The sequence below is a fragment of the Silurus aristotelis genome, assembly GCF_946808225.1.
Source record: "Silurus aristotelis genome assembly, chromosome: 18".
Taxonomy (NCBI): Eukaryota; Metazoa; Chordata; class Actinopteri; order Siluriformes; family Siluridae; genus Silurus; species Silurus aristotelis.
In genome coordinates, this window is record NC_139591.1 from 1,986,805 (window position 1) to 2,006,451 (window position 19,647).

The 19,647-nt window shown below is 39.3% G+C and overlaps 1 protein-coding gene across 1 annotated transcript in view; it reads right to left on the bottom strand.

The window, feature by feature from the left end:
* The window catches only part of epha5 (EPH receptor A5), a 56,513-nt gene that overhangs the window by 12,537 nt on the left and 24,329 nt on the right, over positions 1 to 19,647 (bottom strand). The window contains exons 4-10 of the mRNA XM_083567947.1: positions 16,528 to 16,683; positions 15,834 to 16,169; positions 5,811 to 5,935; positions 4,292 to 4,451; positions 3,485 to 3,587; positions 1,013 to 1,080; positions 156 to 281 (exon numbers count right to left, since the gene is read on the bottom strand). Of these exons, the coding sequence (XP_083424073.1) occupies positions 156 to 281; positions 1,013 to 1,080; positions 3,485 to 3,587; positions 4,292 to 4,451; positions 5,811 to 5,935; positions 15,834 to 16,169; positions 16,528 to 16,683 (1,074 nt within the window). The remainder of the gene's footprint in view (positions 1 to 155; positions 282 to 1,012; positions 1,081 to 3,484; positions 3,588 to 4,291; positions 4,452 to 5,810; positions 5,936 to 15,833; positions 16,170 to 16,527; positions 16,684 to 19,647) is intronic.

Genomic DNA, 19,647 nt, shown 5'->3' on the forward strand with positions numbered 1-19,647 from the left:
GTTTATTTATATCCTAGACTTCATGGTACAATAAACCAAAAGCAGCATTCTGTTTATTGTATAAAGAAAATGATGTGAAAATCTCAGCACAGCCTTCCATTCCTCGTTCACTCAATCTGCAGTTTAATTCAAATTCGCTGTGTTTTCTTACTCACCGGCTCCGATCACACGCTCTATTGTAATGCAAGGCACATCAATCTCCTTCGCAAACTCGTGAATAGCTTGGTTAGGATCTTCGTAGGTGTGAGGATCAATATATGTACGCACTCCGGGGTATTTGACTAAAAGGAAAGAGAAATATAGAGAAAAAAAACAAGGGAAAGGAAAGATGAATGAAACACATGACTGCTTTAGAGCTTTTTCTGGAACAGCAGTTATGTAAAATTATAGACTTGAATTTGGGGGATTTTTGGGGGATCTTTTTTGCATATTCAAAAGAAATGTTACTGAGCACTGAGCATGATAGTTGCCACTGCTGGGCCCTTGAGCAAGGCCCCATAACACTCAATTGCTCAGTGTAACTAAGATAACTGTTAGTCGCTCTGGATTAGAGGCGTCTGCCAAATGCCATAAATGCAACATGTCTGGTAGGAGTGTATACTTATTACATGTCTTGTAAATACCAAATTTCCTGTTATTTTATTTATATATTGTTATATTGTAGTAAAATTCTTTTTTCACATATCCTAGTGATGTTAGGAAGCTGGGGTCAAAGCGTAGGTTCAGCCATGATAAAGCACCACTAGAGAACAGAGGGTTAAGAGCCTTGTTTAAGGGCCCACTAGTAGCAGTTTGTTTATACTAGGACTTGACCTTCAACCTCCTGATCAGTAATCCAGAGCCTTAACTTCTGCCCTACACCCACTTATTTATGTTATAACAACAACAAAAAAATAATGCAAAACACTTATACTTACAAGAGATCACTTATTCCTGATTGGTACAAAACATAATGACTAGCTGGAGTTTGTTTGAAACTCCATGCAGTATGTGCTTTTCTCTGGTGACTTACTGTGGCCATTGTGAAAGTGCATCTTCTCCTCATCGGGATCCTGTTTCGCTTTACTGTAGCCACAGCGCCTGGCAAATAGAACAAGTTCCACTGTTGAGAATGTGGTCAGTTGCACTCCAAGACATGCTTTGCTTAGAATCGCTCCCTATTTCTCTGATCTTTTTTTCACTTTTGATGAAGAGCTGCTAATTTAATCTGCTTTAACCGGTATGAGAAGTACCAGTGTGCAGAAAGACAAGTCATGACCTTATCTGGGTTTCAGCATGCACACACTTATGCTCACACACACACACACACACACACACACACACACACACACACACACACACACACACACACACACACACACACACACACACTTACACTCACACACACACACACACACACTTACACTCACACTCACACACACACCAGGTTTTTCTCCCAGGCTTCAAGAAGTCACATCATCTTGTCACAACACTCAGTTTCAGTGTTATGACACGGTGACGGCTCATGCAGAGTTACACAATGACACCATGAGACGACCCCTGAAAGTACAGCAGACCACTGTATGGAGACTCGCTGTCACTTTTAGAGAAGGACAACTTTATTCAGGCCTTTTCGACTTTAATGAAAACTAACCATTGTTTAGGCAAATATTCTAAAATGTCACATAAATGTTTATTTTAGTGTGCTATTTATCTCCACTAAGTCATTTTTTATTGTAAAAAAACACCCGAACACTTAAATAAAATGAAACCAGGAGCACAGATTATTCCGAAAGGTTAGTTTATGTAATTTTATTCTTCAAAAATAAACTTTCACAAATTACATTTATTGGCACATAAATCGTGTGATAAATATATATATATATATGTGTGTGTGTATATATAAATGCTAGCCAATGCTAATTCATTTAACAGTTTCTCAATTTGGTGGAAAATGAATTAAAATAACCCAGCTCTAAAACAACTGGTCCTCCTTTCTTTTTTTTTTAAGTGTGAAAAAAGACAACAACAAAAACAAAAACACCTACTAATTGGTTGCTAGCATAAAAACCTGCTTAGCCACAATTCTTTTCCTATTTCAAAGCAAATGTAGCCTTTGTTTTCTCTGTTTCATTTAGAGAAGATTAGTGTAGCGTTCTCTGATGGCTGTTTTGCTTAAAATATTTGTAAAAAATCCTCCATAATTTATTATGGATGGAGTTTTTTTTTCAATTGGAGCAGCACATTTTAAGAGAAATTCATGAAGCTGTACATAAAACACAAAATGGCATTGACAGGAATCGGCAGTGTTTTCTGGTACGGATTGAGTAGCCGAAGTGACACCGCGCTCAGAGTGTGAGGCGGCGACTAAACAAAGTTGTAGTCTGGCGCATAATATGTTTGTGAGGAAACTCAGGTTTCAACATAAGCTAAGGATTGCATTCGGTACGCATCTGCACCGTGCCGAAAGTCCTGTATTGAAAGGTTTCGGTGGGAATATGTGTTCCATTATACCTCTAATAGGCAATTAACTGAAATTGGAGTAAAAATATAAAACAATAGATCATCATTGGAAATATTGGCATGTCCTAGGAATTCTGGCGGAATGTCACGGTTGGTCGGAATAATTATTATGAGGCACCACCTCATGCTTGAATGCTAGGTGATTTGACAGACATACTAATGTAAACAGAGCTGACAGCCACCAAAAAATGAAAGTTGTACTTTTTCCGCATGACAAGGCACAGCTAATAATTACACAGCAAAGTGTGATATCGGTATTGCGCTGACAGGCTGAATGTGTCACGGATTCCTCTCAGGCTGTCTGACTGCTCATGTTCAGCATTACCTGCTGGAACGGGATGGCGAATGCAATACAGCTCATTCATGAGGCCCAGAAAAAAAGCCTATTAACTACTCTGATAGCTTCCTTCACCAATGTGCACTTCTAAGCTATACATTAGAGATTAAAGGTCAGTCGAGTGTCGAGGCTGGGGTGAAAAATGATACAGCGATACAGCTCGGGGGTAATTGCTTCAACGTGCTCTGTCCTTGAGGTGTTACGCAGCACCTGCTTAAACAATCATGGTTGTCTCTCGTGTGGTGCGAAAGCTGGTTAGAAGTTCCGCCTGCTTCGAGCTGTGTTTTTGGGGTCCTCCCCCCAGTGGCTGGCGTAAATCTCGCCGAGGACTTGACAGCATCAAATTAAGGGCTGCACTGCAGTTCAAGGCCAGTGGGCCAAGTAAAAGGACAATGATTGCAAGACAGCTTTCCAATCATATCTCTGTCCTGGATAGAGGGCGATTTCTTTTTCTTATGTGACCCAATATGTATATTTAATAATAAAACCAGTAATAAACACGTCCGATAAAAACCTTTGGGAGTTCAGCGCTCTTTAATTGACATTCGTTGAATTGTTTTCTATTTATGTGAATAATTTTTGATTAGATTTCTGGCCACTACTCAACATTTCTCTATTAAGAGATAAAATGAATCACATTCCCACCTGCCACTGAGTAGAAATCCGGTGATCAGTGCCAGGAGGATTATTCCCAGAGTAACAGCCACAGCGATGACGGGCACATGGCCCTGATCTCTGGAGGCAGACACTACAAAAAAAAAAAAATGCAAGATCTATAAGCCATGCATATGTTTATGTATGTATTTATGTATCATCACTTAAACCAGAGTCTGACAGCATTGCTATCTTTAGACTCAAACCAATATGCACTAGCTTTAGGAAATGTTCTCCAAGTAAACAAATAAGCACTTGTGTAAGTCACTCTGCATAAAAGCATATGCTACATGCAGTAAATATAAATGAATTTTAACAATACTGATAGCTAGGTTGGATCACACTTTCCCGAACTGAGTAATCAACCGATTAAAATGGTACTGAACTTTATAAAAAATAAAAATAAAAAAAGTATCATGAATCATGAAAATGTGCTAAATTAAATAAATATATTAACATAAAAGACATACATTCAAACTGAAACAAAAAGTAAACACTCCAAATAAATAAAAACAGTTGAAATGAATAAAAAAGACACTTCCAATAAACAGCATGTGGCATCAGTGATTCGCCTCTAGAGGCCGCTCTCGTACGTAATGCAACCCGGAAAAACTATTGAGATGGACTTTTGCCAATAGCCAATAGCTGGTAAATCGGTCAACCTCTACATTTTACATATACATTTTTTTTGTTCTTTTCCTTTTTTTTTTTTTTTTTAAGCAGAATCATATATGTGATTTGATCTGATGTTAAGTGAATGACTGCCATAATGCTGATTGATTTGGTGCGCTGACTTACAGTAGGGGCTGGTTTCAAACTCAAATCGCCGACTGAAGGCTCCGTATCCTGCCGAGGTGCGAGCTCGGATCTGAAAGATGTATGCCGAGGATGGCTTCAACCCGTCCACCACGACATCTGTCTCCTTTGACTTGACAATGGTGTAACTAGTCTCCTGATCCTTTAGAACACAAAGCAAAATGAGAAAGCACAGGATTGTTACCTATGATGCGGAAAAGTCATAGTAGAAATGAAGAAGGAAAGGAACATTTTGATGGTCCATGAGAGGCAGTGTGTGTGAACGTGTAGGTGTGTCTATGATGTGGGATCACTTTCATGCATGGTGCTAGAGCTATGTGGTGAAGACACTATCCATTAGGGGAAAGGGCACTTTCCTTTTAAAAAGCCTCATATCAGTGTTTCTCAGACCAGACCACTGAGCTGAGGTCATGAAGGAGGCTGAGACGCTTTAAGCTCAATTGTCTCCTGAAATGGCCTGAACAGTGGAGCCGGTCAAAGCCACAATGTGAGCAGCAATCAGATCTACGCATCAATGTCAGGTCCGGTTTCAGTCTTTTTGTGAGCTTTGTTGTCAAAGGGAAACCTGTTCCTACTGCTAACCATGCAGTCTGTCGCACTTTCACAGCACTGCATTATCACCTAACTTCTAAATATTTTAGCTTGTGTATATAACATACTGTAGATGTCTCTCTATATATATATATTTTATATTATATATTTCAATGGAAACAATTAAGCTTCATCAGTTGACTGACTGATATGTAGACAGTAAAGAGTTAAAGTACTCTAGCAGACTAGCTAGTAGTTCAGCAACGGCATACAAATTTAGTCTTTCTGCGAACGAAGGCTTAAGACCCGCGGATATCTACAGAAGATTTCAAGCCCAGTGCGATGTTGAGTCATTTGAATGGTGTAAAGGTTTCAAAGCTGGCCGCCCGTCCATCAGTGTCGATCCCGGTTGTGCTGGTTCCCTGGTGATGGCTGTCCTAGGATGGCTAAGGCGTACTGACAAATCTTTCTATGGCAAATCTTTCCAGGTGTTAAACACTGTAATAAGTGTATAAATGTAGCAGGGGAGGATGTCGAAAAATATGTGCATTTTCCTTGAAATTTGTTTTTATTTTATCAAAATAAATGTCCCGGTATTGCCCTGTAAGAGTCGCTATAAAGTCGAGAATATTTTCAAAACAAAACTCAGTCCGTAGAGAATGAATGTTTGAAGACCCCTGCTTTAGACATACACATCCAGATAAAGAGAATGGGTAAGTGCATAAGTCAAATCTTTCCATCATGGAACTTACTTTATACTAAAAAATCTGAAATTGCATTATAAGTGAAATTATAGCTAAAGCACACATTTACCTTCCACATCTATCTCATACCATTATGCTAAAATCTGTCTCTTGGTAGACATTTTCCTCCCAATGCTAGAAATACCAAAATAAAAAAATTAAGCAGATTCAGATTTTTTATATTGGCCTGTTTTCTTGCATTCTTGCACTTTTCCTGCTGTAATTACCTTTTCGAAGTACTTGATCTCGTACTCCAGGATAATGCCATTGGGTCTGTCTGGTTCCTGCCAGGACACGGCGATGCTGTTCTTCGCCGTCTTTCCTCTCTTGACAAGAGTGATGGGAGACGGTGCTAAACAGAAAAAAGATTTTGTTTTGTTTTTGTTGACTCTCCAGTTTAGGTCTAAAATATTCTTGAATGGTGTGATGCAATATTGAGTAACTGCAGAGTAAGACGTATGATGGTACAGATTTCCAAGGTGCAAAGGAAGAGGTAAACTTATAACACATTTATTCATAATTCAAATCAGTTTCTATAACCGCAATTCTAAACAAATCGGGACGTTGTGCAAGAATGTAAATAAAACAGAATGCAATGAATTGCAAATCTCATAAACCCATATTCAATTCACAGTAAAACATAGAAAACATATCACAACTTCCAACTAAGGAAATGTACCATGTACCCAATGTACAATGTAATTTGGGATGATACCATGTTTACCACTGTGTAGCATCATCTTCTTTTAACAACAGTCTGTATATGTCTGAAAACTGAGGAGACCAGCTACTGAAGAATGTCATCCCATTTGTGTCTAATACAAGATTCTATCTGTTCAACAGTCCTGGGTCTTCTTTGTCATATTTTCTGCTTCATGATGCTCCCAATGTCTTTTTTGCAGACGAGTTCAGCACCCAGACTACCCAGACTCTTCTACAACAAAGTTGTAAAACATGATGTTGTAATAGATGCAGTATGCAGTTTAACATTGTCTTACTTACATATGTAAAGCCTTGCCTGAAATACATTTTAATATTGATGCTTTTCCAGAAATAAAAGCTCATTCCATAGACACTAATGCACCCCTGTACCATCAGAAATGTAGGCTTCTAAATTGAGCGCTGATAACATGCCAGATGGTCCCTCTTCTCTTTAGTCCAGAGGATGTGGCATCCATGTTTTCCCAAAAAGTTCAAAGTTCGATTTTTCTAAATACAGAACAGTTTTTCACTTTGCCTCAGTACACTTTAAATGGGCTTTGTCTGTGTTCACAGAAAATAGATAATGAGACATTTAAAGTCTTTGAAATTTGATGTTGAGGAACTTTATTCTGAAATTGTTCGAAGCAGTTTTTTCAGATTGGTGAAGCTCTGCCTATCTTTACTTCTGAGAGACTCTGCCTCTCAAAGATACTCATTTTATTTCCATTCATGTTACTGACATGTTTCCAATTAACCCCATTAGTTGCAAAATGTTCCTCCAGCTATTTCTTTTTAGCAACATTTCTTTTCCAGCCTTTTGTTGCCACGTTCCATTTTTTTTAAAACAGGCTGCAGCCATCAAATTCAAAATGACCTTATAGTTTCCTTAAAACAGTACATTTCCTCAATTTAAACATTAAAGCATGTGTTATCTATGTTCTATTGTAAATAAAATTTGTGTTTATGAGATCTGCAAATTATTATATTTACACGTGAACACATTTACACAGCGTGAAAAGGACATGTTACATAACTTTTCTTTGTGAATCTGGATGTATAGAACATGAGCAGTAAAGACTATTCGAAATGATGCTTTAACACATTTTTGCTTCAGCTGTTTGATGCTTGAAAAAATTAATTCATTGTTGAAAATGGCTTTGGAAAATGACATGGTCTGACACTGTTTACACACTCCATTTCCTGCGTATTAAAACAATCCTGCATCCGGTTACAATCTGTCCTCAATCGCAAACTTCCCATTACTGTCTACACACTACATCAGCATTAACAAGCATGAAATTGTTTTATAAAGCATACCAAGTATACAATCCCCTATGAAGTAATTTAATCACCATCCGTTATCTTACTTATGCTGTCACTGTGTTTATGTTGGCGTTTTCCTTTTTTTTTTCCGTTTCACATATACAGCTTCAACTGCAGCTTCATGTATGTGAACTGCAATCTATCGGTGCTTGCAAACAAATTACTCCATTATTCAGGCTGTAATTCTCCCTTCACTTCAACTAGGAGACCCAGACCTGTTCCAGCATGACACAAAACTGTGCAAAAAACTGATCTGCTTTACATGGGCTGGAGTGGAAGATCTCCTGCTATAGATCTCCAATCCTCTTGAACATGATGAATGTAAACACTGACTGCACCTAAGGCCTCCTCAACTCCTCATCTACAGTACATCAGTACCTGACCTCACTCTTGTGGCTGAATAAACACAAATATTCACAAGCACACACTAAAATGTAAAAATTGTGAGATTGTGTGAGTTTTTTGTCCATTATGAACATCTTTGCCAATCAACAAGCTCAAGAAAAAGAAATATAAAGACAATGTTACTCTCTCTGAAACTCTTCTCACTTCACAAACTGGATTTTTTTCCTTCCAATTTCAAAATCAGATGGCAATAGATACACTAAATATCTAAAATAAATGCTTAGAATTATAAAAAAAAAATACCTGCCATTCCAAAAACCTATTTCAAGTCATGAGATTGCAATGAGAAAACATTTCCATTACATTAAAACAGTCACATTCTTAGTTTAATATAATGATTCATTTGATATCAATTTAATTTAATTGAGTCAAATTGGGGAAGGGGTAGCTCAGTGGTTGAGATGTTCGAATTCTGATCAGAAGGTTATGAGTGGAAATCCCAGCACCACCAAGCTGCCACTGCTGGGCCCCTAAACAAGGCCCTTAATCCTTAACAGCTCAGTTGTATAAAACGAGTTGTATCGATAAAAGTGGCTCTGGATAAGGGCAGGGAGGTGGTAGCTTAATGGTTAAAGTATTGGATTTTGGATCCAAGGTTATTAGTTCAAATCCCAGCCACACCAACATACTCCTGGACCCCTAAACAAGGCCCTTAACCCCCATTGCTGTTCGGTTGTACAAATGCGATAAATAGATAAGAGCGTCTGCCAAATGCCATGCAAATGTACATCTCATTCTCAGTGTAATCAGAACATGAAAATTCTCATGAACATGAAAACAGACACTCGCAGAATCTGCTCAAAATAAACACCATGAAAAAATCGCAACAGAATGCAATTCAACCAGACTGCACACTGCATATACAGAAGCACGCTGAGAAATATACAGTTTGCAACTGCAATTAATACTTTTTTATATTCTCAGCGTTCTCATATTTCTGTTTTTACTGCCTTACAATACCCTGTGGTGTGGCCTCCAAACACAAACCTGCTGCCACCCATCTCATCACAAAAAAAACAGAAACGTGAGCCAGCTCTGTATTCACGAACAGAAGTGTCAGACTGTAGCCGTGAGATAAGTATTATTTAAGCATGTCCAAATGATCCCAGAGGTGCCGATATAGTAGCTCGGCTGCACCGGGGCAGCATTTAGAGCTCAATAGGGTTCGGTGATAGCGAGAGCAAAGAAAAGTCTTCTCGCCTCCTGCAAAACAAAGAGTAACTGTATCCCTCCTTTCACCCAGACAAAACTATAATCATTCCTATCTTAAAAGCCTGAAACGAAATACTTGGCAACCCGATCTGCAGGCTGGCAGGCAAAGAGCTGCTTTGTGGAGGGTGGCTGGGCTACTTAAACAGTCTGGCAGCCTGCTAAATGGTTGACTTTCAGTCAGCCAGGAGACGCAGTTCCTTGAGTTATTGATTCACAATAAGCTTGAAGGCTTTCCAGGGGAATTCTGATCTATATTTCTTGTGACGGAATGACAGCAAACGATAACAGCTGCGAAGAATGACTCCGTATACATAAATTGAGAATTTTAAATTGAATTAATGATTAAATAATTATAAATATATTATATATAATGAAACGTCTTTAGAAATGTTAATATGGTGTATTCATTTGATTCTTGTTATTAAAAAGAAAAGTGGTTCGGTGCATCTGAAAAAAAAAAAAAAGCCAGACTTCATAGTGGAAAATACACCGATTTATCAAATCATCATTGATAATCCAAATCACGGAAATGTTTCTGGTGCACAAAATGAATTCTAATAAATCAGGTGCAAACAAAAATCCTTGTGGCGTGCTCTCCTTGCTCCTTTCATTAGCAGATGGAACACGTCCGTAGCGGAGGAAGTGTGGCAGAGGATGTGTGATGGTGCTCTGATTAATAGCTCCGATTGGGAAGTGTTGCCATTCTGCAAGGCGCGATTCTGTTAACGCTGCACCGTTTGCCAGCGAGGGAGCTGCTAACGCCAAACAGCGAGGCATGTCACAGATTCCACACTTCGATGTACACCTAGATGTGTTAACGTTACTATTTCCAGTAAGAAAGATCGCACGATCGTTCGCTAGCGGCGGCTTCAATTAATCGCCGTTATCTAACGTGCATCATGCTGCGTGTAAGCGACTTTGCTTCTCTTTGGTAGCACAAGACTGATGGCAGGCGAAAAATTTTTTTGTTTTGTTTGTTTTTAACCAAGCTCTTTTAGGCAGACACTTGCATGTCATTTAATTGAAGCTAGCACGCTGGGTGTGCGGTTTTAGTGCGAGCTGGAAAGGTCACAGTTTCCAATCTGACCTGGTCTCAGTGCCAGGCTGAAGCTCTCAGCAGGCCGTGTGTTTGTAAACAAGTATTGCTGGGGGGTCTCCTGCTGGGAGGCAAGATGAAAAACCTCTGGCAGGGCTGAGCAGCCCGCTGGCCAAAACCACCACTGAGGTATGACTCTTGCCAACAAGCTCCCATGCCAGTGCAGGCAAAACAAGAAGAACATGGGTCTCCTTAAAAACCATGCAATTTTGCATGAGGATCAGAGTTCCTTCACTTTCAAAATGCCAACGGTTCCTCTGTATCACTTAAAATATCATAGATCAGATAACAGAAAATGGGTTAAAAAGAAGGGAAAAAATATTATTGGATACAAAAACCCCCCAAACATAGATATCAATATATATAATGCATGTGTTCAATATATATAATGCAGTTCTGCTTTCAAGTATTTCTCGAATCATTCTTAATATTTGCAAAGCGGTAAATGCATTTCTCAAAAATTTGTACAAACAGCGCAACACATTGGATTTTACAAAAGCCTGTTTTTTTCTCAAAATCCTTATTTCATCTTTCAATAGTAAGAATTCGTGTCAATGAACATCTCATTCCAATCGGAATCACAAGCGCACGGTTTCAGTGTTTGCTGGCGTAAAGTACGGTTTGGATCACAGTGATTGAAGAAGCACAAGACTGAATTTCTTCTGTAGATCTATACATTACAGCAGCACAAATGTAAACATTACAGTATGTGGGATATCGATTGCAAAAGAAGGAACAGGATTCGCACTTTTACTGTACTGTATTAGCGTTCGCTCGTTTCCTGGTTGTTCATCCATTTTCACAAATTGTAATTCTGTGTTTTACTCCGTCTGAAGGTTCACGTGATTGTAGAGAACCGGTCGATCATTGGTCGATCTGATGCCGTTCACACGCCTTCATTAGTGACATTTAAGATTCATCTGCACAATTCATCAATTTAAGACTAAAAACAAATCGTAATAGAAATTAAACCTTGACAGATTCTGACGACTGGTTTAACCATTTCGCATTCAATGACGTACGCAATGAACTGATGCCGAGATGTTTTTGGGGGTTAAAACCAATTCCGGTGAAACCAAATCACAATCGTACGCAATAAAATAAATAAATGTACCAAAGCATTCACGATTAGTTTGACACGACGAGAAATTGCTTTATTTATGAAGCGACTACATGATGTGGAGGTTTAAGGAGTAGTTTTAAGAATTTCATTTCTGATCTGAGAAACGCTGCAAAGCAACTGAGGAAAAAAATGTCTGAACAAAGTTTTTTCAATCTAGAAGCCTTTGCTACCACGGCCTGGGTGTTTATCGTGTGGCGGAAACGTTTCTAAGTGACTTATTTATATTCCTCACAGGGTCACCATCTGCTGATAAGACATAGCCATGCACTGGCGACGAACGAAGCGAAACGTACAATCTCTCAACCACGTTCCAAAACCAACTCGCTGGGCGTAATTAGGAATATTGAGTGTGACTAGTCTTTGCAGACAGATATGTCAATTACTCGCTGTGAATGGGCAAATATTAAAAGCTCACAGAATAGCTCAGCAAATGCCACCACTTATACGCCTGTCGATGTTCATTGGGGAAATACGAACACACTTCAGAAGCACATGAAAGACTAAAGCGCTAATCACTTGCACCTGCTGCTATTCAGTTTGTTTTGAAATCTAGTTCACTTGAAATCAGCGAACATTTGATCAATCGACACAAACTGCCCTAGTTATGAAAATCTCGCTTTCCTCAAAGCAGCAACTGTGAAAAACACATTTCTTCCTACTCTTTATAGAGCCGTCTTGGAGGCCACGCTTCGTACGCTGCTGTGACGGTGCTTGAGCTGAAGCTGTGCCCAAACGGCCGGCTGAAGAAGAATCGCTCTACTTCTCACCATTAATAGCGCTTTAAAGCCCTTAAACCTTTCTGTTGATCTCAGAGCACCTTAATGACTGGGGCACTGGTTGAAGCCAGTTATTCAATATCCTTGTAAAATGAATGTGATATATATATATATATATATATATATATATATATATATATATTATTTTTTTTTTTTTTCTGTGTACTACTTAAGTGGTGCGTTTGGTGACAAAGACGAATTAGCAGAGAAATAGGTGCAAATATTATGTTAAATATTTCACCCTAAATTAGACCGGAGCAGCAGCTTGCAGGGGTTGTGCAAAAGGCCCGGAGTTTACAGTAATGGATTACACGGAGAGGAAGCGGAAATAAATGGATTGTCTCCGGCGGCACCTGTGCCACCTGCTCCTGGAGTGGAAAAGAGAGTGAAGGCATGAAGCGGGACAGAATCCACCATACACTGGAACGTTTTAATAAGCTCAGATGAGCCGACGTTGGTCTAGAAGGTGCAGTGTTGGGGGTAGTGGAAGCCCAGTGGTTAAGACTTCTGATCAATGGTGAGTTCAAATTCCACCACCATTTAAGGCCCTTAACCCTTAACTGCACAGCTGTATGAATGAGATCATTGTAAGGCTGTTCTGCTAAATGCTATAAATGTGTTTTCTTTTAAATATGAATCCACAGAAAGAACCAATAATCATCTTAATCAAATTAAACACAGATCAGCAGTAAAAAAAAAAAAAAAAAGACAACTTATTAATAAATGACTGTATTGAAAATTCACTCTTTACTCTTTTTCAGTAGGGGAGAATGCCTTTAAAGTCCACAGGGCAGCTGTGTTTTTGTAAATGCCACTGCCAATTCACAAACAGTGAGCTTGCTCGAAACAGACCAAAGTCAAGGGAAATTTTGTGTGTTGTTTTTTTTTTTTTTTCTGTAAATCTGTTTGCCAATAAACATGCTTAATAAAAAGGCATACAAAGGCAGTTCTGCTCTCTTGGAACTTCCAGACTCATCCAGGATCAGTGCAAAGGAACCAAATGTAAATATATTCACTATTTAATATGACATTATTAATTAAATATAAAGAATTCTCATCCTGACCGCACTGAAACCTCCACCTCCGTTAACAACAGGTTTTCACAATGTATATATATATATTTTCTTAGCTTATTCTTTACTATTAACAATTGTGATTGCTTTAATTGATTTAATCTTCTGGGTCTGATACCCCAAAAGTCAATATCTCCATCCTGGTTTAAGGAGAAGAACAGATGGGGTTAGCAATATGACAAGTTATTTGGTCAGGAGATGTTGGTTGGCAGTGGCAATTAAAAGAACACAGCTGCCCAGTGGCCATTAAAAGCAGTCTGCCATACTGAAAAAAGTCAAATAGTTTTATTTATCCGTTTTTTTCAATGTCATTTTCACTTCTGATCAGTATTTGAAACAGTGTTCTTAATATTAGTTATTATTTTCAGGGGAAATTTAATATTGAATAGAGAAATACGTGATTAATTCATCTCTTATTTGATCAGGGTTGAAAAAAAAATGCTCTTTTATACATAACTCATGCTAGCATACGTGATGTGGAGCTTCTATGCGAAATGCATAAAGGGTGTGAAGTCTACTAAGAAAATATCATCGAATCAGAGTAAGCATCACCGGATTCCAATGCAGTGTAACATTATGGAGAGACGATTAAACCTTTATTCCACCCTAAGCCTAGTAAACATATTACACCGCTAGAGCTGCTTCCTCTGCTAGCATGTTCCGAACTTGATCAAACATGAGAGCTATTAAACGCTCAGAAGAACATGCCCAGAACTGAAATATCTATTTTTGACTAAGCAGCACCGCACACTACCACACTCGTTTGATTTCTGGCTTAGTGCACAGCTTTTACTTTCCCTCTTTCGAAACATACCACGGGATGATAAATCCTGGTGTATTACTCTAAAAGATTTCCTGAAAGAAAAATGCTAAATATAAAGGAGCCCACTGTACGAGAAGCTTTCTTGTAACAGAACACAGCGCACGGCACATTGCACGCCGTTATCACACCGCTTTCCACTTTTCACACAACAAAAGGTTCTTACAACAGCCTAGCAAGCACGGTGCTTAGCCTAGAGCCAGCTAGTTCACATAAAACATGACTGCCACTTGATGCATGGACCCAAACAGATTATCCTGAGTGCTGCTACACAAGGCAAGCAGGTGCTCAGTATTCTGCAGCAGTCTCCTCACAGACTATGTGAAATCCCTTATTTCAAGGCTGTCTTATTGTGGCTGAGCCGCTTCACACACACACACACACACACACACACACACACACACACACACACACACACACACACACACACACACACACAGCTTCCTCTCTGCCACCATGTCATGACCCTGACACACACTATAATGCAGGTTACACGTCAGTAAGCCTTCATTACCAAAACAGATGTCAGGAGCCCCAGCAGACACTCTGATAAGGTTAAGGCTCTGGGTTACTGATCAAAGGGTCATGGGGTCAAGTCCCAGTATCGCCAAAACTACCACCGTTGAGCTGTTGACCTTTCTTTCTTTCTAAAAGCTCCAGCTATATTTATGGGAGTTGGTAGACGCCCCTTATCCAGAGTAACTTCTATTTATCTCATTAATACATCTGAGCCGCTATTGAGTTAAGGGCCTTGCTCAAGGGCCCGGAAGTGGTATCTTTGTGGCTGGGATTTAAACTCATGAACGGATCGGATCCAAAGTCCAACACTCTTACAATTCGCCATAAGGGAAACTGTGGAACATAGGCGAGAACTAATGCAGTCATGACTTTATATTACTATAGGCACATTCTCTCCTCACACATAAAGAGTTTGGCTGGTAATTTAACTGGTTTTATCTGGCTGTATTATGGCTGTATTATGGCTGTATATATGGGATATGCAAAGAAAGAATTTCACTGTTCTTTAATGTACATCTGACCAGTGGTGGACAGTAATAAAGTAAATGTAATTCGTTACATAATTTGCGTGTATCTGTACTTTACTGAAATCACATTATTTACTTTTTACTCAAATACTTTACATTTTTGCGAAATCAGTCGTTCCATTTTATTTATGAGGATAAAAACCTAACTGGTCAAACATGCACCAATTCGCCAATCAGGATTAAACGCACGCTCTGTTTTAAACTCGTTTTGCCAATTAAGGCATTGGACTTTGGATAAGGTCATGAGTTCAAATCCCAGCAGCAAACTTACTGTTATATACATAAGAGTGGAAACAACACTTAGTTTAGAAGTGGACTAATTGTAAAAATGCATTAGCTAGTCCAAAGTGTGAGTAAAAGCTCCAGCGAAACTGATGTAAGTAAAAAGCAGAATGTGTTAATTATGCACATAAATACACATAAAAGAGCACTTATGTAGCCACGACTTTATGTTGCTATAGGCACATTTTTTTCTCGCACATCGAGTTTGGCTGGTTTCTTTCTTTTCAGCCAGCTGAAGTTCTTAAACATAAGGTCATATACATGAAAACTTATGAACAAACTTTTGGATATAACAGTCTGAGTCTTTTCTACTATAAACACATAAACACAGACACACACACACACACACACACACACACACACACACACACACACATGGCCAGTCTACTCACCCGCCTGGTTGGTTGTGACGTTAAGAGAAACGTATTGGCGTAGAGGATTCGTGAGCTGCGAGACACCGTTCACAGCCTCTACCTCGAAGGTATAGTTAGTGTGGGCGAGCAAGTCCAGCACCATCACCGACGTGTTGCTCAGGCCGGTGCGCTGGGGAAGGTAGCGCACGTGGCTGCCGCACGGCTCGTGCTGCCTCAACTCGGCATTCATCTTCCTGCAGACCACGCTGTAGGTCACATCCTTCCTGCCGCCAGTCTCCTCCGGGGCGCTCCACTCCAACAACACACTCGTCTCGTTTACATTGGAAATGGCGCTGCGTGGGGCTGAAGGAGGCTCTGGGGAAAAATGTAGATTTAAACATATTATAATTACATTGATGCTGAATTACAGAGCTGCTGAACCTATGCACTGAAATTGACTCTGAATATTTCAATGATCCAATTTTTGCTTACGATTTAAGCCTTGAAATATACAGGAATTTATATATATATTGTATACATTTGATACAAGAACACTGTTCTTTTTCCCCCAAAGCTTTTAATGGCTGTATGGCTTAGAAAAATTGTAAAATATCAGCAAAACAAGATGCCATATAATCACAATTATACACCTCATATGGATTTATAATAAGCCATGATTGTGTGTTTCCTTTTTTTCGATCTGAAATATCAATAAGCCATCAAAAATATTTACTTGTGCAGGCCATGTTGGGCAGGTCGGTGTCCTTCCTGTAGTAACCGTGCTCACACTGACAGGAAGTGGAGCCTTCTGTTTTAGTGAAGCTGTGAGGAGGACACTTACTGCATGTCCTAGTCTGCAGAGCAGATCTGTAGAAGCCAGGCTTACACACTGCAATTAAAACAAACCACACACACACACACACACACACAAATCGGAAATGATTACATTACGGATGCAACCGATCGATGCTTTACTCGAATGTGATGAAGTCAAACATTCATCCAATCTTATTTTTAATGCCTCAACTATTAAAAAAGAGCAGGTGCTCATATCAATGGGGTTTTGATGGCTCAAATGCAGAGCGATTATTAACACACCACCCTGTGTCCCACTCATCATCAACACTTCGAGCCCAAACAAAGCCTTTGATCCGTTTATAATTTCACACCGTTTCTAAACTGCATCTGATGCCGAGTAATTAATATATGTGCAAATACATTTCCTGGACTCAAGCTTGCTTTCCTATGATGATCGCACAATTAGACACGCTAAAGAGGCAGAGAGTGAACGATATCCACTGACCTGAACTTCTGAAAGGCTTTTGACAGAACGGATTGCACATTACAACTCAAATTAAATGAGATTTGGAAAAGAATATATATTTTTTTTTTTATATCCAGGGGACAAAGTGGAGACAGATGAAGTCTGGACGTCCCAAGCTTGTGACTATTCAAATGGCTTCCTGCTTACAAACAATACTACTGCACAGCGGAGACACTGACAGTGCAGAACACATTCAGGTAATGGATTACTATGGTTAAAAGGAGACATATTATCAATGGTTTCGGCAGTGCAAAGTGCAAACCCAGACGTTAATTACGGCTTCCTGGACATGCATTAGGAAATCTGTAACTTCAATCCATCACCAAGTTGCACTAAAAACTATATTCTATATCTATAAGCGCAGTGATTAGACAGGGCCAGATCCAGAAAATTATTAATGGGGTGGCAAGGGGTGGCATGAGAATTATAAGGGGTGGCAACACTGCATTGCATGGTTCTTGTGAATTAAAGGAATGATATACATATTCGTGTATACACTGGGGTGCATGTTTTATATCGGTCTATAAAAATAAAATAAAGACTGTTGTGCGTTTGACTTTACCTGAACCTGATATCTAAATTGAAAAGGCATAAATGACATGTATATTTACACAAATGCTTCAATTCGATAAAAGGGCCGGATAGAGTTATTTGTTTGTGACCAGGCTGGTTGCATTAAATGTGATTTACTAAAATGAAGCAGCTCATAAGAGTCGTTTGTTCGGATTCCTATTTAATAGACAGACGAGATTTCTTGCTGTTATTTAAGGTTGGTTTTTTTGTTTCATTACATTGAAGTGCCGCTGCAGTAAAAAATTTGAAGAAACTGATTACATTTATATTTGATACTTTGGGATACCAGTGTAGACGGGGTGGCAGACGGGGTTGGCAATGCTTTTTCTTAGGATGGGAGTTGCCACCCCGTGCCACCCCGGAAGATCCGCCCCTGTGCTTAGAAACGCACTGGTTCTCCTATGCACTATAAATGCTGGCTATTGATTTATATTCAGGTCTGTGACTCTCTGAGCTGGTGCATAAACCAGCCTCATCACCGTCTCTCCAGCATGATGAAGATGCTCAGATATCTGTCATACGCAGCATGCTACGCTCTGGTTCTCCACATTACATTTGCCTCCTGTCTGAAGCTCTAAATAGACCTCTGCAGGGTTTGGGGGTTTTGGCAGCTCTTATCCACGCACCATTTAAACGGCTTGCTTGTTTTAACCGAGCATAGCGGCAGCAGCTCAGGATTTGCTCTTCAAATGAAAAATCAGGAATACAAATAAAAGGAAAATGAGCAGTGTATCACTCACTGCTCTGATCACACACAGGATGTAATTGCTTTAATAAAAAAGTGTAGTTGACATTTAAATTGTGCTTTTGAGCTGCTGTGACTCACGATCATTTCCTCTGTCACGTCTCCGAGTCGGAATTGAAAACCCCTGCTCTTACAGTACACTCGATGAGATTATAGCGTAGTATACTGCTGAAAAAGCAGCGTCACCCGACTGCAGCGTCACCTTACTGTAAGCAGTGCACAGAGCAATGCACAGGAAAATGAGTCGACTTCGTCCAGGTGACGTCAGGAACCTTTTAATCCGAATATTTTTTTTATTTGTATTCTTTTTTAACTACTGCTCATCTTTATCTAATATGTTTATATATCTTATCTTTTATTTATAGTTCCTTTTATTTAATGCATAATTTTCACATTTACATTTCACTGCAAGTTGTACTCTGTATATAACAATTTTGTGACAAATAAACTAAAATCTTGATCTTGAACACTACCGAAGCAATAAAACTAAAAAAAACTAAAAGAAAATTTTAAATAAAACCCCAAAATAACATGATTGATTTATTATTATCATTACTGTTACCATTGTTGTTGGTAATAATTGTTAAAAATAACAGACAATAATAAGTAATTTAGTGATTTGTAAATAATCGAACGTCGGGTACATTTGGATCATTTGGTACCAAATTACACAGAAGAATAAAAAGTTTCATTTTATATTTTATTTCCAAAATTAATAAAGGTTGCAAATTTCTGAAAATGCAAATTTCCCTCAATTGGTACAGTCACATTTTTTTATATAAGGGGGGAGTGGTGGCTCCAGCGGTTTGGGCGCTGGGTTGCCGATCGGAAGGTCTTTGGTTCAAGCCCCGGTATCACCAAGCTGCCACTCTTGGGCCCTTGAGCAAGGCCCTTAACCCTCTATGCTCCGGGGGTCCCTTACGAGGGAAATATCAAGGTCTGTGACGTCGGAGTGACGTGGGGCCGCCTTCCCGTGGGCTCACTACGTGCAGGAGGGACCGTAAGGGACGGTGCTGTAAGGATTGGGCAGCAGTCGAAGGCGGGGGTCTGCTTAGACTGCTGCCCCCGCGACCCGAATTACGGATAAGCGGGAGAGAATGAATGACATTTTTTTATATGCATCAATTAATATTAAACCTACACTGATGCTGGTTACATTTTCAATTATATATCTAATTTAATTATATATCTCATTCAATTCAATCATATAT